At 39.3% G+C, this 27,110-nt stretch overlaps 1 protein-coding gene across 5 annotated transcripts in view; it reads right to left on the reverse strand.

Moving 5' to 3' along the window:
* Positions 1-27,110, reverse strand: part of ADGRL4 (adhesion G protein-coupled receptor L4) — a 106,725-nt gene that overhangs the window by 16,248 nt on the left and 63,367 nt on the right. For 4 of the 5 annotated variants that reach the window (XM_025201615.1, XM_014518997.2, XM_014518998.2 and 1 more), the window contains 10 exons: positions 20,841-21,002; positions 20,189-20,259; positions 18,219-18,398; positions 17,944-18,127; positions 15,618-15,734; positions 13,563-13,756; positions 10,640-10,810; positions 9,270-9,473; positions 5,060-5,280; positions 4,882-4,948 (listed from right to left, as the gene is read on the reverse strand). In XM_025201615.1, coding sequence (XP_025057400.1) covers positions 4,882-4,948; positions 5,060-5,280; positions 9,270-9,473; positions 10,640-10,810; positions 13,563-13,756; positions 15,618-15,734; positions 17,944-18,127; positions 18,219-18,398; positions 20,189-20,259; positions 20,841-21,002 — 1,571 coding nt within the window. The remainder of the gene's footprint in view (positions 1-4,881; positions 4,949-5,059; positions 5,281-9,269; positions 9,474-10,639; positions 10,811-13,562; positions 13,757-15,617; positions 15,735-17,943; positions 18,128-18,218; positions 18,399-20,188; positions 20,260-20,840; positions 21,003-27,110) is intronic. The other variant, XM_025201616.1, reaches the window with a different exon arrangement.

Raw genomic sequence — 27,110 nt, forward strand, 5'->3', positions numbered from 1 at the left:
GGGGTGGGGGTGGTTGGGGTGGTGTGGGGGGGGGAGGGGAGGGGGCTCAGGTGGTGCCACCTGGGCCCAGGCCTGCCTGCCCAACTTAACATGGTCCATGGGCACCTGTGCACACCTGATCTGAGGCCAGACAGCACATGGCCCTGGTACAGAGCATCTTATCTCTGAAATGTTGCAAACAGCTTCTCCTTGCTTTACAGGGACTGCTGCTGCAAAGGGGTGGGAGGCTGCAGTTGGCAGCTGGGATGTGGCCTCAGGTTTGCCACCATCCACAGCTTGGGCCCTGCAGATATGTGGGCTCTGCCAGAGGACAGAGGACAGAACCCTCCTCCTGTACCTCCTGGTCATGGCATTGGAGGACCAGATAGTACATGCTCAATCCTGGTGGGTGGAGGACATAGCCTGCCAGGACAGGTGGCAGGTGGAGGGTGTTGCCTACTGGATGGGATGAGACCACTTGCAGGTGGTTGCTGTGCGTGGGGGAGCTGGGAGGGGTAAGACGGTTGTGGGCCAGGTAGCACTCAGTGCGGCGGGCCAGCAGGGCCAGTGTGGTGACCAGCAGGAGCTCAGGGTGCTAGTTGTCACTTCCAGGGGCAGGGGCTGGAGTAGTCATAGCACAGGGAGGCACAGGCAACAAGGAAAGCACTGCCGTGTGCTATTCCTGCACTTGGCATGCTGCTGCTGGCCAGGGAAGTGGCTGGTTAGAAGGCAGTGAATGGGTCTGGCTTTTGAGTTTTGCCAGCTGCTGGCAGCTGCAGCCAGAGCCTGGAGCTCCCACCAGTGGCAACAGGAGCCCACTGCAGGGCCCTAGGAAGCAGGAGCTGGTTGGCAGCAAATTTGTTCCTGCTTCCCTGCACATGTAGATGCTTGCCCAGCATTGTTTCCTCACAAATAATTTACTCATGAGTAAGCTGGTGCCACAGCAAATGCACGTGTAGATTTGTCCACTGTGCCATGTTTATTAGCAGATCATCCAAAGTGGCAAAAGAAATGCAGCGGAAGAACCTTCTTCTAAAGCCATTCAGTGAGAGGGGAGTTCATAGAGAATAATAAGGTCACTAAAAGTCCTTGCAAGAAATTGGATGTACATTGTATTTAAAATTGGAATAATGGTATGGTAAATTATGCTCAGTTTCTTATACCTATATGTGTATTACTTTTGTTAAAACTATTTTTATATTAAAGATATGATCAATAGGAACAATCCAGATTAAAGGTGTCTGAAAATGTTAAGGAAACCACTAGAGTAAGAGCTTTGCCTAGCACCTTTCCTGCATTGATTGCAGCAATATTGCTAAGCCTGAATTAACCTCAAATCTACAGAATTGAATAAGTATTAGAACTGTCAAATACTAATGATGAATGCACTATTCAGTTAATTTTACCATTTTTGCTGAATAAATTATTTGACAAATAAGGGTAAAATTCATCAAATAAATTATCTGATGAATATTTTTTTTAAGTAATCGACCAACTCTAATGAATATGCAGGCAGTTTCTTAATGAAAAGCATTAATCTACTGGCAGCCTGCTTTCATCACTCACATGTCATGTTTTTGTATTTTACAACTGCAATCTGTATATTTTATTCATTTACCCATTCATTTATACATGCAAAGTTCAAAACACTATGGTTAATCAATCACTGCAATTATTAGAATATTTCTATTTTACAGCTGATTATTCATTACAGTTAGCATTCCATTCCTGTATAGGGACACTTTATAAAGAGTAGGCATATATGGTAATACCTCTCTTAGGAACTGATCTTGGCTTCTACTTTTCAAGCCAAGTTTACAAGAACACTTTGGAAATTGTAGGCAGTCATTTATAAGCCATTTCTGTAGTTGAAAGCACCACAATTACCAATTGTTGCCTGTATCTGAGCCAGGCCATGCCAGTGTCCCTGAAAACACACAACAGAAAGGGGAGAAGAAATGCACCAGTAGTTTCTTGACTGTATAGCACTATGATCCTCAAGAGACTGGTGTCAGGTATCAAATATATATTTTGTGATTACCAAAAGCATCTTAATAAATGATACTGACTACACTGATAAAGATCTTATTATTAAACTGAATTATATAGACAAGAATGCTACTACCTATGATACTTTCCTAGCCTGGTTCCAATTCTGGTATGCCAATTTCATAATAGTGGAGTCAAAAGGGTGACATTGGAGAGGACACCAAATCTACACATCTTACCAGTTACTGTAATGGTAAAAGTAGTGTCTTTAACTTTATGTTGGAAGAATTAGTTTATATTAAGCTGAACCTGATGTTTCCCAGGCTACTTATCAAAAGTACAACTACACTGCATTGTAGTTAAACTATGCTCTTCATTTTGCATCCTTCCTATTACACAGAGATTATGATTGTAAAAGTGTACAAAAAAGGGAAAAGGTCCCAGGGTTATTATTATTATTTTTATATATTTTATCACTAAAGCTGATTTTTGTATTTGCTTCAATCAAGCGCACAGTTGTGGCATGTGTGTTTTTTCCATTAAAGTCTGTGATAAACTCCATTTTCTATTAAAAAGTTTAAATTCTTGTTATAAATAATTTCTTCATACTTGCCTGCTTTGATCTAATCTGCAGTATAGTTTTAGTCCAAATGGTTGTGGTTCTAAAGATTACAAGAATTTGGAGGAAGAAATAAGTTGCAGAAATTATCTTCAGTTTGCAGCTTGATTTACAAAGGTTTAAAATGCCCTTTCTTCCGTAACTCAATCTAGTAGGCTTCTGACCTAGTCCTTTTTATGTACAGTCACCAATCTAATAATAATAATAATAGTTCTTAGATAGGATCAATAAGGCCACTCATTTATACTTCAGAATTCTAAATGAACCTTCATATTAATGAAGAAACACCTTTGGACTTAGTGCTGCTGTTTGGGTTATCAGAGAAGATCTTAGCTTGTACTTCTGATAAAAACCAGGGATTCTCATACTTAGCTATTATTACAGTAGATTTAAAGCCCGCATCTATCTGAAACAGATACAGCCAGAGGTAGAGAATCCATCAGCACAAAACTAGGTCTGTTCTTAATCATTTACATGTCCTCTCAAAGGCATATTACTTATAATCCCAAACCACAATCTCCCAGGGCCCCATTCATGAAAGCAGAAAGTACCATTTACAGTACATAGGCTTTCCTGTTGACGAAAAATGTAATGTTTCTGAGAGAGAATAAGATTTGAGGCGAGCTGTTCGCCAGAGATTTTTAATGTGGTGTACAAATCCCTTTCAGCTTGCTTGGAAAAGCTTGTGAACTCACTGCCATCAGTCCATTAGGCTCAGGATTAAAAGCAAGCTTGAAATTGCAAGTTTTTATAGTTTTACATTTGAAGATTCCAGTATTCTATCAGTTTATCGCAGAACAAAAGTACATTTGCTGTTCAGAGTGGTTTTTTGTTTCTATGTTTGTTTGTTTTTCTGTTTCTTGGCAATTTCTCCATTGACTTTACATTAGGCTCTATGTGGATAGCACGCTTGGAAAGCCTCACAGAAAGGAACAGAACTTGTTAATTAAAAATAGATTTTAAGCTCTCACTGCTTTTGAAACAGGGTAAACTTTGTTACACCCCTACTTTAGCACATTGAATAGGAAGGCTGAACAACAAAAAATGGAAGTAATGTTACCAGTATCCAGTTCATTGGCACTGACTTCACCGTCTAAGTCTCAGATTTGACTACCCTCCTCAGAGAATACAGAAACTGCCTGGGTTGAGGCATTCAAAGCAGTACAGTTATGTGAACCAATTGCCTGAACTGCCTTGTAAACTTCTGTCCTGGATTTCAAGCCTTCTGCTATCACCCAAAGCAAGTAATGCAAACTTTCAAAAATCACAGAGCTGCCCAGACAGTACACTGAAAATGGAGCATACTCTGTCATGGATTTAGTTGTTTGTGTGGGTGCAGTTATGAACAGAGAATAATCCAAGGCATTCTCACTTCCTCTTTTTCAAAATCTGCAAATTCATTACCAAATAAATAAAGAGGCCATTGAAGATCATAACTGAATTGACCATAGACCACAAGGCTTCAGCACTGCACCTTTCCCTCCTGATAGCTCCTACTATTGTCAAATCACTGTCAATCTTCTCACACACAATGATGCCCAATTACAGTTAGAATGGTTTGTTAAACTTTACAGCACTTAGAAATGCTCTTGAGGCACCAAAAATGGCTTGATTTAGAATGGAACATATAATACCTGCCAAATTTGCAGGTTTGAAACCACTTCCAATAAGAATTAAAAAGGCCCTCTTCACAGTTGAAATAGGGCTATCAATACTTGACTTGTCTGCCCATATGAAATAGCGGGTTCTTTTCTCTGACGTCGCAATTTAGTTTAAAATAGCTCTGATGATGACAGGGTACATGGGAATGATAAAGCCATAAAGATGACAGCCTAATCTTCAGAGATGACGGATCACTGATAAAAGATTAAGCAACGCAAGATTTGAAAAACCAGATTATCTGTCTGTTGGTATAGTGTCTGTATACACCTCCTGCTGAGCCATACTGAGATACCACTGGCATGTGAAGATGCTACTTCTTATAGACTAAAAATACTGTACAGAATATCTCCAACCTTTAGGTTAAAAGAAAAGAAAAAGGAAAAGAAAATGAGGACACAGCCAGATCTGAAATGGTGTTTTCTTAGCCAAACATGCAAACATTTGTTTTTCAGATCTGTAAAGTATTTAGATGTGCAGCATATAAATAATTTAGACACACCATAAAAAGTCTAAAATAGTCAATTCTACCCTATAATTACCATTCAAAGCTAGTCTGGCAATAGGTGGGTGATTATTAAACACCTTTTATAATCAGTTTTATGCACTATAATAAAAAAGGAAATTATACTTACAAGAATTATTAGACATGCTGGTCCTATAAAACTCCATATAAAGTTATTCTTTGTGCTAAGCCAACATCTGAAAAGTAAACAGCACAGAATGGCTTGAAATGTGCTCGATTCCTGTGAAAACTACTCAATGTTCTTATACATATTAGTGCTTGGAATGCCTATATAAATAGCAACTTACACTTCCGTAGTGCCATAATATTTATAGCCCAGAGCTGCTGAAATTCCAACTACTACTGCTGGACTCATGTAACCAAATATATAGAAGTTTTTGTGTAAGAATCCCTTGTTGTAGATGACTCCCACAACTATAAGGTACAGGTGTATGCCTTCAATGCACATCCACGCAAAGGCAGATAGGAGGAAATAATGGAGCAATCCAGCAGTGATTGAACAGAAGAGCTAGAAAAATCAATCAAAGAAAGCCAAATGTCATAAATAGTAATTACTTTTTTAATATTACCATATAGGCTCCCAGTCTGTTTTTTAAAACATCATTACAGGGCATGCCATTGTTATGGTGCCTTAAGTTTAATACCTGTAATAACAAGTACTAACTAAATGCGCAGTAATCAGAGCTACTGTGAAGTAGTGATGGCACACACCTTTTTAGTGACACCAGTATGCAGTAGACTCATTCTACTGTGTATTAGCGCTACTGTGCATTTAGCGTCTTGTGTAGACATGCCCACAGGACAGTATTATAGTCCAAATTTAACCATGATTTGCAAGTACGTGGCTTAGTAAAAAAAATAATCAAATAACAAAAAGTTATTTGTTACTCTTCTTTAGCAATTTGTAATATACTAATAACATATTGGTAATATATACAATATACTTATATTCAGTTATTAATGTTTTTAATTAAGCTATGCACAAGTGCAAAGTCCTGCATTTTGGATGGAATTATTGCATGCACAGATGCACACTATGGAATGACTGGCTAAACTGCAGAACTGCAGAGAAGGCCCTGACAGCAACTGTAGCAGTGGAAAATTAGTTTGGAGATTAGGAAGAACTTTCTGCCTATGAGGGTGGTCAAGATTTTGAATAGGCTACCTAGAGAAGTTCTGAAATCTTCATCCCTGAAAATGTTCAAAAGCAGGTTAGACAGACACTTGGCTGAGATGTTTTAGTCAGGGATGCTCCTGCCTAAAGCAGGATAACCCCACGAGGTCCCTTCCAGACTAACTTTTCTATGAACCAATATCTTGAACACAAATAAATCAAGGATATGAATTGACACTATTTATCCTGTAATTAGAGATAAGTAGTCTATACGCTGTGCTGACTTAAGCAACGTGCATTTTTTAAATTTTTGATTCCAATATAAAATGGCTGTTATTTCAAATGTCATTCTAAAGTTTATGGAAACTCTTTTAGAAAACAATTCTTGCACAATTATACTCCTCAGTGAATCAATACCGGAGTGCTGTCTCAGGGATATCAGCTGATATTTTTCCAGCCAATTTAAAATACCATTCAGTGATACATATTATAGAAAAAAGATTAGGTTAAGCAACTATACTTTATTAGAATACCTTCACACTAATTTAAAAATAATAACATTTACTGTTTTACAATTATGTAGCATGTTTCATCAAAAATCACAAGGTTGCTTAATAAACATTGACTAAAAAAGCCTTTTCACAGTTTTGTGAATTTGATTAGGGGTATGTAGAGATTATTTCAACTAACCCTGAAATGCAACCAGCTCTGGTGTAGCAGACAGGAACACTAACCAGTGGTTTAGGGCACTGTATAAATGACAGGGGTATTTTAGGTAGACAGAGGGTATGTCTACATGAGACACTAACTGCGTAGTCGCCTAATAACATTGTGCAGTAGCATGCTGGGCAAAACGCACAATAATACAGTACTGGGCAGTAGAATTAGGCTACTGCACAGTTAGCATCTATAAAAACCTATGTGATGGTGTTACTGCACAGTAGCACCAGTTACTGTGTACTGATTTAGTGCGTGGTTATGCAAGTACTAAACTTAATGCGCAATAACTATGGTGTAGTAATGAACATGTAGACACACCCAGAATATATCAAGATGAACTATAATCTTCCAAGGGTACAAGGATTAGCATCCCTAATCATGAAATTGAAGGAAATTAGGGTTGGAAGGCAATTGAAGAGGTCATCTAGTTCAACCTCCTGCTCAAAGCAGGACCATGCCCAGTTAGATCATCCCAGCTAAGGCTTTGTCTACCCAGGTCTTAAAAACCTCTAAGGATGGAGATTCCACAACCTTTCTAGGAGTTTCTACACATGGATTAATGCTCAGGGGTTACTGTGCATTTAATTTAGTAGAATCAACTACTAAATTAATGTGCAGTAACCATAGTTACTGTGCAGTAGCACTGGCATGTGCCTTTTTAGTGACGCTACTGTGCGGTAGCCTAACAATGTTGCACAGTAGTGTTTTGGCACTGCTTGTGCTGTGATGTGCTACTCCACAGGATTATTAGGCTACTGCACAGTTAGCATCTTGTGTAGACATGCCCCCTGGATACCCTGTTCTGGTACCTTATTACCCTCCTGGTGAGAAAGTTTTTCCTAATATCTAACCTAAATTTCCCTTGCTGTAACTTAAGACCCTTGTTCCTTGTTCTGCCATCTGCCACCACTCAGAACAGTTTAGCTCCATCCTCTTTGTAACCAACCTTCAGGTAGTAGAAAGTGGTTATTAAATACCCGCCTCAGTCTTCTCTTTTCCAGACTAAATAAGCCCAGTTCCCTCAGTCTCTCCTCATAAGTCATATGCCTCAGCCCTCTAACAATTTTTGTTGCCCTCTGCTGGACCCTCCAATTTGTCCACATCCTTTTTGTAGTTGGGGGCCCAAAGCTGAACACAGTATTCCAGATATGGCCTCGTCAGTGCTGAATAGAGGGGAATAATCACTTCCCTCAATCTGCTGGCAACACTCCTACTAATGCTGATCTGTATGACATTAGCCTTCTTCACAAAACGGGCATGCTGCTGGCTCATATTCCATTTATTGTCTACTGTAACCCTTTGTCTTCAGAGCTGCTGCTTAGCCAGTCAGTCCCCAGTCTGTACTTTGTCCTCAGTTTGTGCATGGGATTATTCCATCCTACGTGAATGGTTTTGCACTTGTCTCTATAGAACTTTGTGGACTTTCTTTTGGTCCAGTCCTCCATTTGTCTAGGTCTCTCTGAATCCTAGTCCTACTTGCCAATGTATCTACTACTCCACTCAGCTAGGTGTCATCTACAAACTTGCTGAGGGTGCACTGCACTCTATACCACCTTTCATCTGCTTATGTGCTTTGGGATCTGAAGTGACAGTATGCAGACAGAACCTCAGTTCTGGAAGTCGGGGTTGAGGTGTTACCTCTTGCAATGGCTCTAGTACCATGCTGGGTCTTTGTTCAGTACTGACTTCCAGAGAAGAATACAATTAAATGAATCATCAACATTGCTTTGTACAGCACCTAAGGGTGCATACAGCTCTTACATTTAGATTGACTTGACCAGGATTAGGTCAGTCTAAATGCCCAATTGTGCAGGCATTCAGAAGGATTAAATTGGGGGAAAAAATGGCGCACCTGATCTAAGTTAGGTCATTTGAGGAATTGTACTAACTTAGATCAAGATCAGAGTGTCCTGTTCTAGGAAAGGTTTAAGCTGATGTTGTGAACACCTGCATTCACAGAGCAGCCCTGGGGCTGGGAAAACTCAGTTGCTCATCCCAGCCTCATGGATATGCTATTTCCACCCCACCTCCACACACCCTGTTCTGACTGGGGTATTGTTAACCCTCTGCCCTGGACTGGGCAACCCGACATTTCACAGACCTGCCAGTCCCTGCCCCCACTGTATCTTGCCAACCCCTCTCCCCCAGACCTGTCAGCCTCCCTGATCCCACCTGTCTCTCCTCCAACCTGAGTTACTTACACCAGTTTCTCCTGAGGCTCCTGCAAGCCTACATAAGCTGTTCCTGGGATCAGCAGACTGGCTTAAAGTAAACCACCTACACCAAGACCAAGTGCAGAAAACACTTGTTCACACCATAAATGATTTGTTGGAGGAAACACTAAAACAGCTTGGATATAGAAGTTAAAAAACCAAACCTATCGGGGCCAGATTCTCAGTTAGTGTAAACTGATCTAACCGCATTAAGAAAATCAATTAGGCTGTATGAATTTACACCCACTAAGAATGTGTCCCTTTTTCTTTAAATAAAGTATGCTCAAAATACCATTTTATTTTCACCATAAGTAACACATATAGTAGGAAGTCAACAGTACACCAATATTCATATTAACACTAGAAAATCTTGCATGCTATATGGAAAATGGTACTTTATGCTGTACATTTACTTTACACATGCAAAATAAAGAAGGAAAGGCTACGCACCTTATTATTGTTCATATTAATTCCAATAAGAAAAATAAGTTCTGCCAGAAAAAGGCTGCAGCAGAGATTTTTGTGAATTGTTGTTCTAGTACTTTGAATTTCACTGAAGAACCAGAAGGTAAAAATGCACATGGAGAGGCAAATCAAGGAAATAATTATTCCTAGCTGAGTGATTCTTGTAAGAATATTATAATTTGTAACATCCTGGGGGAAAATTATAATATAATGTTTAAGAGAATAGCTCTGTACTTTGTCAAAAAAGCTTCATTTGATAATACAGTTCCCTTTCCTTTTGTACAAAACATTAATCAAAACAGTTTGTAGGATTTCAGTGAACAAATGTACACTTCTGATAATCTAAAAAGTATTAGGTATTTTTAAGACAGATATAATATTCATGAAAATATGAATACATTATAATACACATGTATTTTAATATTCTTACATTAACAATATGTTATTTTTAAACATACCATATTTATATTAGTATGTGTTAATATGATTAAAATTATGATTTGTTAGTACATAACAAATATATTTGCAATAGTAAATGTATTAATATAACCTGAAAAGCACTCATATAAAAGGACTCATTACTACATCAGTGATTTAAAGAGTGAAAAATGAATAGCATTAGGGTCTCATTTGTACTGAATTTATGGTATGGTCAAAACAAGAATTTGAATTCGTAATGGCTTAAAACAAAAGCTGGTTTGAGATACATAACATGGATATTGTCTAAAATATTAGCTCTTCTTAAATGATTATGTACACATATATTCTGTGCAGCACTATAGTTATATTTGCTGCTTGTATTCTGAAAAAGGAACTTCTGAAATAAGTAACTGCACACCAGAATAAGGGCAGGATTCAGTTAGCCGTAAAATGCATCTAAGTTTGGATTCTAAATACAGGCCTAGAGATTATCCTTCCTTTATTTTTAACTATGTCTAGACAGTACACAAGGCTTATATTTGAACTGAAGACTTAAGATGCTATTTAGCAAACAAACAGCAGCCTCTATCAGCATGAAGTACACAGTGGGCACATCTACACATGTGCCTGACTGTGTAGTTGTTACCGCTCAGTCATTTAGTACTTGCTTTAGCAGATTGTATGCTTGGAACAAGTTTTTTTGTTGCATTACTGCTCTATAATATTGTAGATGGGACATAAGGAAATTCAAACACATATGGTGGTGGGGGGGGTGGGTTGTTTTCATTCTGCATGATAAATTTGGAGTTTGAAGTTGGAATGAGAAAAAAAAATGATGGCACCAAAAGGAAAAGAAGTATTTCAGTAACTTTGGAAAGATATTAAATGAGGATGTGAACAACTATCTGGTAAAATGCTAAGTGAATAGCACTTACAACAGAGCCACCTGACGACATCAAAACAGCAAAATGAGTCAGATGATTACATTTGCATGAGGTATGAGTAGCGTTGGAATGTGTCAGCTCACAGCCTTCTGTGGACCAGTCACCATCCATTGTGTCTGCCGAGTAGTTCCAAAATGCACATTTAATATTTTTATCTGCAGTCTGGAGCAGAAACAAGATATTTTACCAATGGCAAAAGGCACGGAAATATCCCAACAAGAGACTCCTGTTACATTAGCCAGAACAATTCATTAAAAATTACATTTTACTAAAAGAAGGTTGTGAAACAAAAGACACATGCTGCAGGGTTTTTTCTAAGCAATTAAAATATGGCACAGGACTGAAACACTCGATTCATCCAGTTAACACCAGACTAAACAAGCCAGGCTAATCCAATTACCATCTTTCCTGCTGCTTACAAAGGTGTTAGAATCTTATATCAACTGAATGTATATGCATACACTGAAATGCAGAAAACTGAGATTTGTCCTAAATATCTCATAAATAAGATTGTTAGGAAGGCATGGGCCATTTGTAGGCCAATTTAGACTGATTGACATGTCAGGCATTACGCTGCTAACTACGAAGGCTATTAACCTGTAGGCACATCTACACAAGATGTTTACTGCGGAGCTGCTTAACTAGCTCCTTGGTAAAGTCTTAACATGTACATGAGTGACCCTATTTGGCTGCAGGAAACTAATTAACTGTGCCCCAGGTCAGTACTTGTAAATATAAGTACTATCCTGCAGTGGTGTTCTTTAGTGGACAGTAACACATATGTAGTCACATATGTGGCTGGCTGGGGCATGAGAGGATGCTTTGGTGCGGGGCTGCCTGGCAGCTAGCCCCTCAGTGCAGCACCCTCATGCCCCAACCAGCCCCACCACAGCACTCTGAGCACTATGACCTCTGGGATTCCCTGCCAGCCAGGGCTGCTCCGACGCAGCTCAATGTGCTGCAGTCCTGGGTGCATGTGAAGATGTGGTGCCTGGGAGCAATAAACTCTGGCGTGATATGCTCTGGAGTTTATTGCTCCATGCTAATAGCACATGTAGATGCACCTGTAGTATTAGGAGCTATACTAGCATAAAACAAAATTATGGTTTCTATCCTAAATATTAAAGTTATTTCACAGAATATATCAGCCAAATTTGAAACCAGAGGTTACTGCATTCAAACTCTGCTCCCCTGCCCACCGTTCTGTTAAAATAGAGTTACTTCTTTGTTGACCTGACTCTGATTATTCTTTCACTATGTAGCCTATTGTTCACACTAAAAAAAGACTAGAAAAATTGTGCATGTCAAATGATGAGCAAAGTTCTCATCAATCTTAAAGGAATGCTTATTGGCTCAGAACCAATGGCAATGTTACAGTGCTGTGCTGCAGGTTTTGCATTCACATCTGTTCAAATATGGCGCAACCTGATTTAGAGTATTTTTCCACCTTTTTCCATACTTAGTTCAAATAATTTAATGAGCTGTTGAAGGGGTTACCCAAATTAAAAATGGTAGGAAGCCAGAGGATTCTCTATGTGCATTTATAACTTTTACTAACATTGCAGCACAACAAATATATAATTATTACTGATGACCAGGGGTCCAGGTTTTCCATTTCCCATGGAAAAACAGAGCAAAATGAGAACTTCCTCCTTCACCCAAGGAAAATGTAGATTTTTCATTTTCATGGAGAAACCTGCAGATTTTGCACTTTTGCAAATAGCGTTCTGGGGAGTGAGAGGAGGGCAGTCAGGCAGGGGGCTCTATGTGCATGTATATGCACATGACTGCCAGGCAGCCTGGGGAGCAGCTCCCAAATGTATGTCTGGCAGGGGAGGGGTATTGAGGCCCCCATAGGGAGGAGGGAGTGAGTTGGGCAGGGCTGGGGCTGGGGATGCTGCCCAGCTGGGAAGTGTGTGGGGCTTGGGGCCCGAGGCCAGAATACGCGACTGCAGGGCCCCAGTGGGGAGTGGGATGGGGCCATAGGTGGCTCATCTGGGGGTCTGGGAATGGGGCTGGCTCCCTGCTGCTGTGCACACTCCTGTGGGGAGCGGTGGGACCAGAGACCCCCCAGATCTGTGTGCAAGGTGCCAGCTCCACCCCTCACCCAAGCCTGCACCAGAAAAGCAGTGGGTTGGGGAGCCAAGGTCCATGCTCTGCTCTGCTGCAGCTGCAACTTCTTGCAGGTGGCAGCCAGGGCTTGGGCGCTGCTGCGGAGGGCAGCGGGCTGCCAACCTGGGTCCCTAGCCTTACAGTCCTGGCTGCTGTGGGCCACCACCAGCACGGCTGTAGTGGGCAGGGGGTGTGGGTGGGGGTTGAGGGGCGCCAGCAGGGCTGTGCGGGGGCTGTAGCTTGGGAGTGAGAGGCCTGGATCTATGTTCTGTGAGCTAAGGGGGCAGGGTGAACTCTGATTTTCCATGATAAAAAAACTTAAAATCAAATACCGAAATATATAGGTATTTAGAATTTATTTAATGATAGTGATTGAGGCACTGGTAGGCTTCAAAATTACTTTAAAATTGTAAATATATAAAAAAAAAATTTGTTCAATTGATACCTATATATATATATATATATATATAGTCGCATTTCATTTTAATCAAGGATTTTGGGGGTTTAATCAGAGAATATGTGATATTTTATGAGAGAATTCTTGATTGTTTTATCAGGGAAAACCTGGATCACTGCTGATGACATATTTCAACAACACTTTTCAGTGGCAGGGTGTTTAATATACTGCACTCAGTGAGCCAAATTCAAGATTGTCATTTATTTTCTAATTAAACTAAATGGATATAAGAAAATAATAGCACTATGTCTTAACACATAACCCAGTAGGTGTGTTACGTCACATAACAAAATAATTAGCATGCTCCTTTCTTTTCTTCAGAAGATGATTAAAAAAAAATCTTACCTTGACATACTTTAAAGTAAATGTGATTTTTTCAAGCTCATAGAGTGTAGGTGGATTTGAGCTAATTGCAACAGCTATAACTGATGAGCTTACTGTCTCTCTCTCCTCTGAACTGTCTTTCAACGAGTGGTTTTTAGATGATGAAAGCAAAGAGCCAATATTGCTATACCGCAGCAACACAACTGCAACAGTGCCTATCAATCAAACAGACCGTGTTAAGTAGTTTGTGGGGCTTTTTATAGTAGAACAAAATTGAAGACATTAAGGAAACAATAAACAATAGACATTATTACTGCCATCGCATAAAATATGCAAAACAGATGTAATCGTTGTGGAATATTTATAAAATGTTTTAGAGACAATGAAATATAGCTTTATTTAAAGCAATGTAACTTTCATTAGAATTAAAAACGTGTGTTCAAACTGAAAAGTCAAATAGGTTACATGGATATATTTTCTGCAACAACACATGCTTACTGCTGTCTACCTCGGGCTGCAGGTGAGGTGTTGCCAAATGAGGTGTTGTAAACTAAAATGAGTAAAATTCTTGTCCTGATGAAGTCACTGACTCCAGTGGAGCCAGGATTCCCCGAGTGGTCAGTAACTGGCAGGGAGACATGTAAGGAAAAGAAACCCATAGTGCTACAGGAAGAGGTACTGAAGAGATTAATGGGATGTGTCCTTTAGGGACAGTATTCAAACCAGTCTTTATTATGCTGTTAGGAATGAGATCTGCATTAGCTGCAAACACAAGATTAACCTTGAGAATGATAAAGCTGTTTTGCCAGTTTTGAGTATTCTGGTTCTCCAATAAAATTCTAATTCATTATCATTACTGATAGTCATTATGCTACTATAACTAGTAGTATTTCAAAATCCTGAACAAAACTAGGCTCCACTGTTTTAGGCATTGCGCAGACACACAAAATTTTGTGCCCTGAGGAGTTTCCTTGATAAATGTAAAAGGCATACTAAAACAGGGCAGAGAAAGGGGGGCAGGGAGAGGTGAGATGGCTTGCCTTAGGTCACACAGCAGTTCTATGGCTGAGTCAGGGATAGGAACCCAGGTCGTCTAAGTCCCTAAATCCTCTGCCCATGCACTTAGTCTACACTATCATTCATGGATAATTTAGATAAGCATGTTATCCTTCCAAAACAATGCAGTACATTATTTCAACTAGAGGCTACTTCTTGTCCTGAAGTATTGCAGAGTGGTGCTATTAAATGGCTGTTGTATTTCCACTCTGACTCATTTCAGCCATGTGTGGAGCTATTTGACATAAATGGCACATCACCTGGTTAGGTACCTAATATGCCCATCATCACATTAGTACCAGCATGTGATACAGTCACCATCACAATTAGACAGGGAAATTGTGAAAACGGCTGTGGGTTTCCAAAGGCATTGGATACGATATCTTTTCTGAGTGGTAATTTATTTACATGTTTACACATTACCATATTTAGCTCCGTAGAGTCCCGGCAGCCTCAAGACTTATCTACTGCCTTGTTAATTTTGATGAAGGGGATAATTTCAGTGCGAGGGATGGTTAGGGATGGTGAGTTTACACTCCTGCTGGTCAACTAATACGATGCAGGTTACGGTCAATTTGGATGGCTAGTTATAGTGCAGACCTGGCTTGGAGCATTTTTAACATCCTTACATGCTCCTTTAGTTACCAAATACATAGAAGTTATTATGTTTACTTGCTTGCAAATGTGCTTTAGATTTGTCAGTGTGATCTTAGAAGAACTTTTTCTATAGTAAAACTTGCAAAAGAGGGCTGTATCCATAAAAAAAATCTGGCAAAAATCAGAGGCATATTTTACCTCCCATGCCAATAGAGGCAATGGTGGAATCCACAGTGAGGACTGGATGCAAGGCTTGAAGACTCCATTAAAAATGCCTTTACTGGTGCTCTCCTGTTGTGCCCAATGTTGCTGCTCACAGTTAATAAATTCTACATCTGCTTTTTTGCCAGTGAGTACACAGTCATTGCATTTGTGTGCGGTGTGCTTCTTAAACCATGCTACAATTGGATAGCCTTTTCTTACCATTAGAGTTAGGTACTTCCTTTTTCTTTGGAGAGATCTTTATATAATCTGCTCCCATGTGAACATGGGGGTGAATGTGTTTCACGTGGTGCGAATCAAAAGCAAAAACCTTGAGTGCTGTAAAAGAAGAAAAATTCTGTGCAAATAGCAGTTCCATTACAGTCTAACATAATTTACAGTTAGGTTAATAAATGTGCCATTGGATTGCATAATTATTGTGAATTTTAAAAATATACCATTGTGCCAGATATTTCAAGGAGAAATGTTATTACTATAGTACATGTTTGCTTTAAACCTCCAGACTTTGTTATTCTTATGCATACATTTTGCTCACATACCTTTTATTCTTTCCATGAAGAAATATGGTCTTTTATTTACTTTGCATTAAATTAGGAACTGGAAAGAATAATGTAGGTTACTTTAGGAAGAGCTATTGCTTTATTAAAAATGCATTTCTGAAAGGGACCACAAATCACTGTTATAAAAAGCAAAGGATAAAATTCTCCACTGAATAGTAACATTTGATAAAAGCCAATTTTTGAAAAGTGAATATTTTACAGTTATCCATCCGTGATACCATATGCACATTGCACCATGAAATAATGATGTGTGTTGTCAAAAAGCAAACAAACAAGTATCACCCCTTAGGACAAAAACTACATTAGAGGACACCAAGCTCTTTACTTGGTTCATTATAGTGCAGAGTTTCAATCACACACAATAGGAACAAAAAAGTCAATCAGGCCTTTAAAAAACCCAAAACAAAACCCGCGCTCCTCCCCCCACCCCCTTAAACTTGACTGATGGGCTAGAATCACTAAGCTAGACCATCTGCATTGCTTATAGCACAGCACACAAAAATAATATGAGCTATTCAATATACCAGCTGTCAGAAAATGTTTGTCAGGACATAAGAAACAGTTCTTCCTGGCTAAAGTTTTGAAGTGCTGTTGCTTAAGACGCTGCACCATAAAATGCAGTGGAGGGTGAGTGAGACCTTTTTTGTCACAAAATAAGTTTGTGGGAAACACATCAGCATTGTGGAAAAGTTGCTTTTAGTGCTAATAGTGGAAAAATGTCAAATATTTAAGAGTCTGGGTCTAGTTTGGCTGCGTGCAAGAAAATTCACAAAGTTTAGCTAGAAGATGATCCATATTTATTGAGGCTCCTTTCCCAGTGATCCCAATAATTTACTTTATCACCAATACATCTCCTCCCAACTGGCTTTCCACATTCCCAGTACTTGTGGTAGTAGATAGTTAGCTCTCATATATCTTTAATATCATCTCTTTAGATGCAAGCAGCCTCTTTGTATTATATCTGCCTTCCTCCAGTGTCCTCTAGTGAGCTGCTCCTATTTTTGGAGGTTGGCCACATATGTGATTAAAGCCAAACTACAAATTATAAATACAACTGGCCTTCTGGGCTTCAGGACTCGAAACAAACCCTTGTTTTGTGAAATCTCTCCCTTCCTCACTTACCACGGGGATAGACAAAGTTTCTGAAGCAAAAGAAGAACACAGAGGGATTTTTTTCATTATAAGGGTGTACTTTGGGTAGTGACTGGTAATACTGGATCATTTTGAATCAGTACAGGAAACCAGGCCAGTCAGACAGGATTTGAAAGGGAAATTGTATAGCTGGTCATAACAAAAAGGAAGACAGCAAAAGCAGTTCTTAAAAATGCTCAGCCTTGGCTTTACTCTGCTATACTCAACCCAAGGTTAAACATCTTGCCTCAATATCACATATGGATTCAAAGAGACCAGACAGGCAGCAACTGAGTGTTTTTGAAAGTACCACCCACAGTGTTTTCATAAAAATCATGCAATACAGAAAATAAGCAACACAGGGAGACAGCAGGATGGCATAATGGCCAAATTGATACCCTTTCCCCTTATCCTTATGTGAACTTTCCTGAAATTCAAAACACATTGTGCATTGCCAACACAAGGTTCAGCTTGCAAGCAACCTGTCTAGTTCACATTGCTCTGCTGAATTACAAACAACAAAAACAGGTTTATGTAGTTCTGGTAGTGGCTCAAATTTTCATTCTGTTTGGAATTTGTATGTGTGTTTTCAAGATGAACAGTCCTAAAAGCACTGTGAAAACCGCCACCTTGCTCGTGATTGCAAGCTGAACTGGATGAGTTATGGAGCTGAAGATGAGTAGATGAGGATATGCCCTAAAATATGAATGGTTGGGTTTGCAAATCTCATAAAAGTTAATACTTGTGGATTCTGCACATTACCACTTCTTCTTTTAACTGAAAAACATTATAATTTGCATTAAGGTATTATGTAGATTGGTTTTCTTTTTTTGTACCTAGGTCACTTGCAATGACATCTAGCTGCATTGTCTTTTTGAAGTTCTGTGCCATGCGTAGTGCTCCTTGTTCCACAGCATGCATCAGCTTTGTGAGACTTTTTCTTTTGTTATCTGTAGGGAGTGCTTCCCAGACTGTAATTTTATCCTTTTGTACAAAATTGTTCATGGTGTTAACAAAAACCTGTCAGTATAAAAATATTTTTTTTAAGCGGAGGAGTTTTATACTATTTATAAAAGAAGAAAAACACAGTTGTAAGGCTCAAGCCACTTACATTAATAGTCACATTAGTAAGTGCTTCCTTGTCAGAAACTGTGTAATTCACAGTACTTAGGAATGGATAAGATACAGATAATGCTTCCACATATGAAATCACATCTACAGGTGAAAGTTGTCCTACAGTGCTCCTGTTGAATTCTTGTAGGACAGCCAGGGGTTCTTTTATGCTTCTAATCTGAAAGAAAAAATCAGTATACACAAGATATTTAGCTATTAATTCAAGATGCAGAACCACAAATGACAATACAAGCTCATTATTGCTGTGAATTGGTGAGCAAGGGACAGTTTCTGACATTCCTACAGTCCAAAAGAGGTACTGAAGTTGATAGAACCTCCCTGGGGCTAATGTTGCTATTCACATTGATCACATTTGGCCCCAAGCAGAGAGACAGTAAAAGCATAATGCTAAATTAGTAAATCTTGCTCATTTGTTTCGATAATTACAGTTCTGTAATTCTTAACATAATGCTCTATACTGTATTAATAGGTGTTCTGCAGCTTATTTTGTAAAAATAATTAAGTCTTAGTAATATGTGTCAACTTGATAGAGACTCTTCTACTCAATCTTTGCTAAAAGATGGGAGAAGAAAGGTATTAGTTTTTGTTAGTTTGTTTTTATAACGTTGACTTATTCATTTAGAGATTAGCAGAATTCTATCATCTAGTTAAGCCTCATTATTCAATGTCTAAAAACAACTAAATGACTTCAAAACTAAAATTATTAATTATTGAAAATAATTATTACTAATTATCAATTAGATACTTTTTACAAAAATGTTTACATTAATAGCGGCTAAGAAAGTTGAGATTAGGTTATGATTTTGAATGCAGTTCTATGGTTGATTCAATGAAGAGGGTCACATTTAATTATATTAAATCTAATGGGGTTTATCCCCAAATATGGGAACCCTAATTAGATTGGATAATTTGGAAGGATTTCTGTGGTTTTAAACGGTGGACAGCTTTTCATAAGCTTGGCATTATCGTTAGCGGCATCCTTACGGAACTGGAAAATAGGCTGCTCACAGTTTGTGACTTAACTCCAAACTAAAACTCTAGGGCATGCTCACGTTTACAAGCTAAAATTTAATGCATTCATTTTTAATATTTTGCATTAATACAAAATCTGAAGGATTTGGATTCATGGCTTTGACTCAGATTCACTGTATACATCTATTAAAATGTAAAAGTATTCAGTTTTAAGACTCAGGTATTCTATTCTATATAATTTATACTAAACTTATTAATATAATGCTTCTTAAATTGGGCATGCAAAAAGCTTTTATGTTAAAAACTTTTAAATCTGATACTTGAAACAATCTGTTTCACACAAAAATTGAACATGTACACATTTGAACATGTACATGTACATATGATTCACATGATTGTGAGTCCCTTATCCAATCAAATCAGACTCCTATTGTTATCAGTTCATTTAAATTGCTTTTTGAAATCTGCGCTTCTGGGGAAAAATGTTTTTTCCCTTGTCTTGCACATGCAAGCTAACATACAATGTTTTGAAGGGAAAAAATATTGGTAACCAAGTGTATTATTGCCGCATTTTCTATTTTGTCACTTGTATACTCTGCCTCTATAAATAATCTGCCTAACTTTCATTCAGAACAAACAAATAACAGCACATAATTAAATGTAGAAAGGTGTAACTTCAAGAACTTGCCATTAGGAAATTGCTGAAAGATTACCACACTTCTGAATTCTACATGCAACATGAATTACTTCATTGGAGATATAAACAGCATAAGGCTTTCAGGCAAATTATCACTGCGATTCAAATACACAGCCCATTTTAAATAAACTGGATCTATTAAAAAGACTTCTAAAACATGCTATATTCAACTGTATGTCTCAATCATTTGTTAAAACCTTTTATGAAACAATTGAAACAATGGTGTCAAAAAAGAAAAAAAGGCTTAGCAAATCAACATATAAACTTAAGTTACTTACTTTAGCTAAGACTCTATTATTATTTTCAGTTATACAGACATCATATAACTCACAGTTTGCCCTTGGAATTGCTGTGGAAATTAAAATAAGATTAATTAAGTTTTGTAACAATGAACACACTCACTATAACAGTTCTCATGGAAGCAACCCCCAAATCTACTGTCATTAAACGTTTATACATATGCATTCAGTCATGAGCATAGACCTGTGAGATCTGATCCTGACCATTACTTACTATTTTTCCCAACTAAAGTAATAGTAAGTCAAAAATGTACAGATGTAAATAGGTACAGCATGATTGACTTTGGTGGAGTTTTTTCCATTTATACTAGCGGAGGAGTCTGGTCCACTGCTTCAAGTTTTACACTGGCAGATGTGAGAGAAGTATCTGTCCCATATACTAGTATGCACTAGAATCTCATCGAATGTCAGAATGCATTTTCGATATAGAACAGATTTTATCATACTGTTCAGCAAAAACATATTTATAGAAGGAACATCACAATTCTATACCTAGAAAATGTAGATGTGAATGCCTTGACTTTTTTTTTACTTCTAGATGATTAATCTAACTGAGGCTAAAGAGACACTGGTGGGTTTCTCAGAAGATGTAGTTCCATAATAACACATAAACCTTTATAATATCATTTACCTTGGCAGGAAGTGCCATCATTTGGCTTAAACTGTAATTTTCCTGTGGATGGTTGATAACCTTCCTTACAGGAGCAGTTATATCCTCCATCCACGTTTTCACATTTCGCATGATCTCCACAGGCAACAGTTCCTGCTTCGCTGCACTCATCTATATCTGCAACTATCGTGAGAAATTGAATTTTTTATTAAGTATTTACAGACTAACACCTTGCTGCCTTGTTGATAATAGACCTGCATACTGCAAGCAATTTCATATCAAAATTTCATAAAAAAGCAAGGACATAAAAAAGCCAAATTTAATGGCAAAATATCTACCAATTATATCACTTAGGGCTTGGTAGGATAAATGATGGTGAAGCCTATCTTTTAAAAATAAAAATTTAATGTCACCAATAAACATTTATAAGATATTGTTCAAAGAGAAGCTTCTGATTTGTGCATACGCATAATAAGTTTATGTGAATTAAAAATAACTTTTATTACAGCACACATTGTATTGCATGTTTTAAAAATAAAAAATAATTCAATAGTAACAAAACATTGGACTCTACATAATGAAAAATATCCAGTATTTATTTTTCTACACATTACCCTAGAAAGTTTTTCACGCCTCTACTATTTAGTTATAGAAGAGAAAGGAAACTGCAGCTGGGTTTTAAAGTCAATACATATGATTTTAGTACTTCAGGAGATCAGTCTGATTGTCTGGTTAATCTAATATTTAAGTCATGTGTTCATTAAAATGCTTGATGTATCTATTTAGACACATTTCAAATTAATTTCTCTAAAATTGTTGGTGCCATCTCATTAACTTATAGTTGTGTTGGTACATTCAGCAACTGAATTGGGTATAGTTGGGTAGGTACATTCAGCAATTGAGCTGACTGGGTAAGGGTGGATCTGAATATTACAGTAATGAATTATGGGATGGGAATCTATACATTTTGAATTCTAGGGCATGATGCAAATAAATGTAATGGGAAGGGGATGAGGGTCCCACACTATACTGATTGTCTGGAGGTGGAGGTCAAAGATTTCAACTGACATACTATGGAGGTAAATTATATAGAATGACTCTTGGGACTGGATATTACTCTATAAAATGATATGCTGGAGATGAGGGAAGAACTGAACAGTGTGAGATAGAAAACATTTAAGATACTATGTTAGGTAGGTTCAGGGGAGAGTATATACAGTGAAGAGAATGAGTGGTTTTGTGCAGAGTGGACTTTAGGCAGCAGAAATTCAAATAATGTGGAAGAAAGGATGCATATCAAAAGGCAGAAAGGTTCAGCTTTAAGGATCAAGCATGAGGCTAAATGGCTTTTATCTGCATTATGTTGATAGTTTGTTTCCATATTTAATTAAAAAATTATAGACATTTGTCTCCAGGATACTGTCATTCCTATTTATACAGTTTCTATGATCTGACTGCTGTCAGACCATGTAATATTCTAGTAGATTTGATAAATGTGAGAAAAAGGAATGAGCAGTACAGTATGATACGGAGCTACACAAAAGTTAAATCATAATCAAAGCTCTCACTTGAAGACACTGGGCTAAAAACTCTAGTCCTGGCACTTAAATAGGCCACTCACATCATTTAATTGTATGGCTGTTTTTTGAAGCAAGCTTTCTCTTAGTGTCCCATTATGTGACTCAGTGTCACGTAGATGCTCTTTGATTAAAGTGAAGTGCCGAGGGTGAGAAAACAATGACAACACCAGTTTGCATAATAGCTGCACAGATCAGGTTTACCACCAAGGATTTTCTTGGCTTTGTCACATATTTAGAGACTGATTCACAGGCCCTAACAAGTTCTCCAGCATGTAGTTCACTGCTAAACATCAATAAGGCTAAGTACAGCCATTCAAAAAGCTTGAGACTGAATTGATTCAATCTTTGCAGGCTAGTCTAACCTGCGTAGATCGGCAAGCAAGTGAATCAGCAAGCAAGTGAATAGACATTCACTTTTAATTCTGGAAATGCAGCCACATGCCTGTAGTGCCTTAGGTCAGAAGCTGTAGGGCACTAGAGCAGCCCTCCTTTCCCTTCCACAGTGGCCAGGGGAAGCTGAGCTGAGGAAGGGGGCATGGCCAGGCCCTAGCAGGCCTGAGTATGATTGGGGAATGGTTTAAACCCTCACCCTGGCCTGCAGGCTCCCCAGGCGGGGTGTGCCTGGAGGGAGAGGGGAGAAAGAGCCCATGCCAGGCTTTTGGGGGCGGGGGAGAAGGACTGTGGCCAGACCCTGGCCCATGGTCAGATGCCCAGCATGGCCCCCTAAGGCAAAGGGGGCAGGGTGGGGGTTTATTCCCCTCTCCCCCCAGGGGACCCCAGCCAGGGTCTGCCTGGCCGGGACACAGCAGCCCCTGTCATAGTCCCTCCCTCCTCACTGCTCCAGGGATGGGGGCATGGCCTGACACCCACTGGCATGGGCCCCTGAGGTCCCCTCTCCCCTCTCCCACTGAAGGACCCCAGCTGGGGTCTTCCAGCCCCAACTTCTGTCTCCACCACTTGCCCCTGGCCAGGCAGACCCTGGCTGGGGTCCTCTGGAGACAAAGGTGAGGAAGTGGGGAATATACTCCCTCCATGGCTCCTTTGCCTCAGGGGCCATGCCAGTTGGCATCTGGCTATGCCCCAGCCACTGAAGCAGTAAGGGGGGAGGGACCCTGACAGGGGTAGCATCCCCTGTCATGGTGTCCTGGGGAGTGCAAGTGTCTTCCTGGTGGGTGGGGGTGGGGGGCTGTGCTGCGGGTGGGAGCGGGGTGGGCTGAGCTATTGGAGCCTGTGCAGGGAAAGTAGAAGTGGCAGGGCTTGGAGGGGTGGCTATGGGGGCTAAGCCAAATTTTGGGGTGGCCATGCCAGGGGTTTCCTGGCCGGGGGCAAGCAGCAAAGGCAGTGGCTGAGGCTGGCAGACCCTGGCCTCAGTCCTCTGGTGGGAGAGGGGAAGGACAGAGTGGGGAATAAACCCCCTCCCTGCCCCCTTTGCCTCAGGAGGCCATGTCAGGCTGATTTCTGGCCTTACCCCTGCTTCTGGAGTAGGTCTGGCTGGGGTCCCCAAGGGGAGAGGGGAGGGAGTGGGAATAAAGCCAGAGCACAGGTGAGAGCATGGCCAGATGCCAGCCCAGCAGGGCCCCTTGAGGACAAATACACAGCGGTGAGGGAGGGGGAATAAATCCTCCCTGCCCCCTTCACCTCAGGGGGCCACACCGGGCTGGCATCTGACCATGCCCCCACTCCTGCTCTGGTTAGGGAGCAAAGGGGTGGGGCAAGCCCTGCTCTCTGGAGCAGATAGCATATCCCAGACCAGGTCTGAAAAGCATGCTGGGATGCTGGGGGGCTGGGATTTAACTTAAACAAGGAAGGGGTCTGGGACAGAAGTTCCATTAACCAACTTGACCTCAATCTTTCTAAATTCAGCCAGGTTTATCTTAAACCAGTTTTGACCATTTTATTCTGTTACAAGTTTAAACCAGTTTTTGATCACTTAAACCGGTTTATGTGTAACTTCTCTCCCTAGCCTGAATGCCAGCAAACTTCATTACAACCGGTAATGTATTATCTGGTTGCATAGGCTGAAATAATCTATTAAGTTTAGTTTTAAATGGTGTTTGAAGGATGATTGGTAGCAATACTAAAAATTGTAGAGCTATGTATAAAAAAATATAGAAAAAATTTGGAGAACTATACATACATTATTGAATGTATTCCAATTGGTTGTTACTAGCTATCAGTTACTATTCTAACTATTTTGAGATCATTATGATCATCTGATTCATAAAAAAAAAATTTGGTAAATTGTTAATTTAGCATTATTAGGCTTTCATGTGCAGTATCTTTTTGTGCTGTTACTTATTAGCTGTAATGGGGTTTAAAAGGCAGGATTATCAAAATAGAAGTACAAGATTATGTGCTTATAATATGACTGGCAAAAAGGATAGCTAGCTTGATGGGGGCACTCTTCAGTATGGTATAAGCCATAAAGATGTCCACAAGTAAGGTGAAGAGCCATTTATATTGTGCAAAGGTGACTATTTGCCAAATCATACTTATTGAAGACCCTGTTTAAATCAGCTTAACCATGCCTGTTAATTCATGCAGGCACAGTCTGCTCTCAGCTGTTTCAAGCTCATTAAGGCTCCTTACATTGTTACTTACCCCTAACCATGGCCTGGAAATTGACAGGACTTGCAGTTTCACGGATGCTAATAGCATTGCAGTGACAAGCAGCTGAGCTGGGCTAGAAGCAATAACTGCCCACCCCATGTCAGGCATTTTTCTGGTTTCAACTAAGAATGTATATACAATCATATCAACCTGATCTAATTCTGGAGAGTGTTTGCTGGAGAAAATATCTGCTGGATAACACAATGAAAAAACATATGGTTTTTGACCACTTTCATATAGATTTTAAATCAATGAGATTAGGGGTGGCAGAGTATTGCTTTTAACAACATAGGTTAATAATGTCACTTGAAATTTCTCCTTAACTTTGTGCAGTATTTCAAGCCTTTTTGGTATTTATTCCATTTTAAATGAGTGTAAAACATTAGGACCATGTAGGAAACAACCATCTGTCAGCACTTTCAGAAAGCCAGCCATTTCCACATGAAACTTACGCCTCATTTTTTTACTCATTATCTTTAATGGATACAGAATTAGGCCCCAAAAGCATATTATAAATCAAGTACACAGACTTGAGTGAAAATATTCAAGAGTAGGGTTGGAGGGCTGGGATCTTTAAAGAGAAAGTTGTCATGATCTATGAAGAAAGCTTCCTCGAACAAATATTCAAAACAAAATCTGAAGCTGAACTTTAAGGCAAGGGGCAGGTTACACACAAACCAGTATAAGTGACTGGTTCAGTTCTGTAACACAACAGAACTTCAGTGCACATAAACTGATTTCAGAAGGCTGAAAATGTTTTAAGGTAAACCTGGATGGATATAGCATCAGACTTAACTGATTTAGTTTAAATCGGTTTATTGAACTTCTGTCCCAGATCCTCTCCAGATTCAAGTTAACTCATAGTCCCCCTACATCCCAGGATGCTTTGAACCTACTTTACAAACCCCACCTCACAGGGTGAGTGGGCTAGCTTTGGCTCAAGCTTTCTGCCTCAGCTGAGCAGAAAGGTGTGTTTTAGTATCCTCTGGTTTGTGGCCTGGACAACTGCAGGCATGTGGCTGCATTTCTAGAATCAAAAGTGAATGTCTGTTCAGTCGCTTATCAGTTCAATCTATGCAGTTTAGACTAACCTGCGAATATTGAAGCAATTCAGCCTCAGGCTTTTTCACTGTCTGTACTTAGCTTTAAGCTCTGATCAGAAAGAAATATTAAAGGAAACCCCTTCCAAATACTAACACCAATATAATTTAGTGAGTGTGAAAAGAGATTGATAACCTTTCATTGTAAAAAGGAGAAGCTTTATTGTCACTCCTCATTTATTACAGCAGGTCAGGGAATTCCAATTAATATAAAAGTAGCGAGAATAGTTATTATATTCAGTCTTGCCAATTACTGGATCATACCTCCATTGCTTTGATTCTCTAACAGCCAGTCAAGACAGCTTGATGTCTATAGCACAAAAAACTGCTTATTAGTGGCTCCCAAGGTACTGAAAAGTCCATTTGCAAGGGATTAGATGTTCCCATTGGTTTTACAATGTGAGAGATGGCAATATATGCAGAATAGATATGAAAAGAACTTGAAAAGGAGATACACAATGTGGTATAATACCATATTCATGCACAAATGACACCATGGCATTCCATGCTGCAAACTGAACAGAAGAGCTATAAGAGAGGATAGGTGGTAAGAGAAGCTTGGGGCGGTAGGTGATAACACATTCCAAATGTTACAGCAACTCCTTAGCTGTTAGGTGGGGATGTCCAATTCATTGTGTAGGGGGACATTCTATTTTATCCCCTTGGGATAGGATTGAACTTAAACACATCCAGAGATGTTCTGTGGTTTTTGATCCACTAAACACTCAATAAGGTCCAAAGATCAAAGGCAGAATATGGTCTTTACGTGGTAAATTAAGTTGTAGTTATTTCTCATTTAACTTACATTCAGCATTATAGTGGGAAAATGACCCTATCTTTAGAACCACAGTTTTTCTACCTTGAGTTTCTCTGCCTTCCTTACTCTACTTGGTTTCTCTCCCTCTTTTTTTTCCTTTTGTGTTGCTGTTATTTTCTTAACTTTGTGTTTCTACAGAAATCTCCAGCTTTTCCTCTGCCTGTGCATGTTGTTATCACTTCTT

Source organism: Alligator sinensis, unplaced genomic scaffold (genome assembly GCF_000455745.1).
Source record: "Alligator sinensis unplaced genomic scaffold, ASM45574v1 scaffold952_1, whole genome shotgun sequence".
Taxonomy (NCBI): Eukaryota; Metazoa; Chordata; order Crocodylia; family Alligatoridae; genus Alligator; species Alligator sinensis.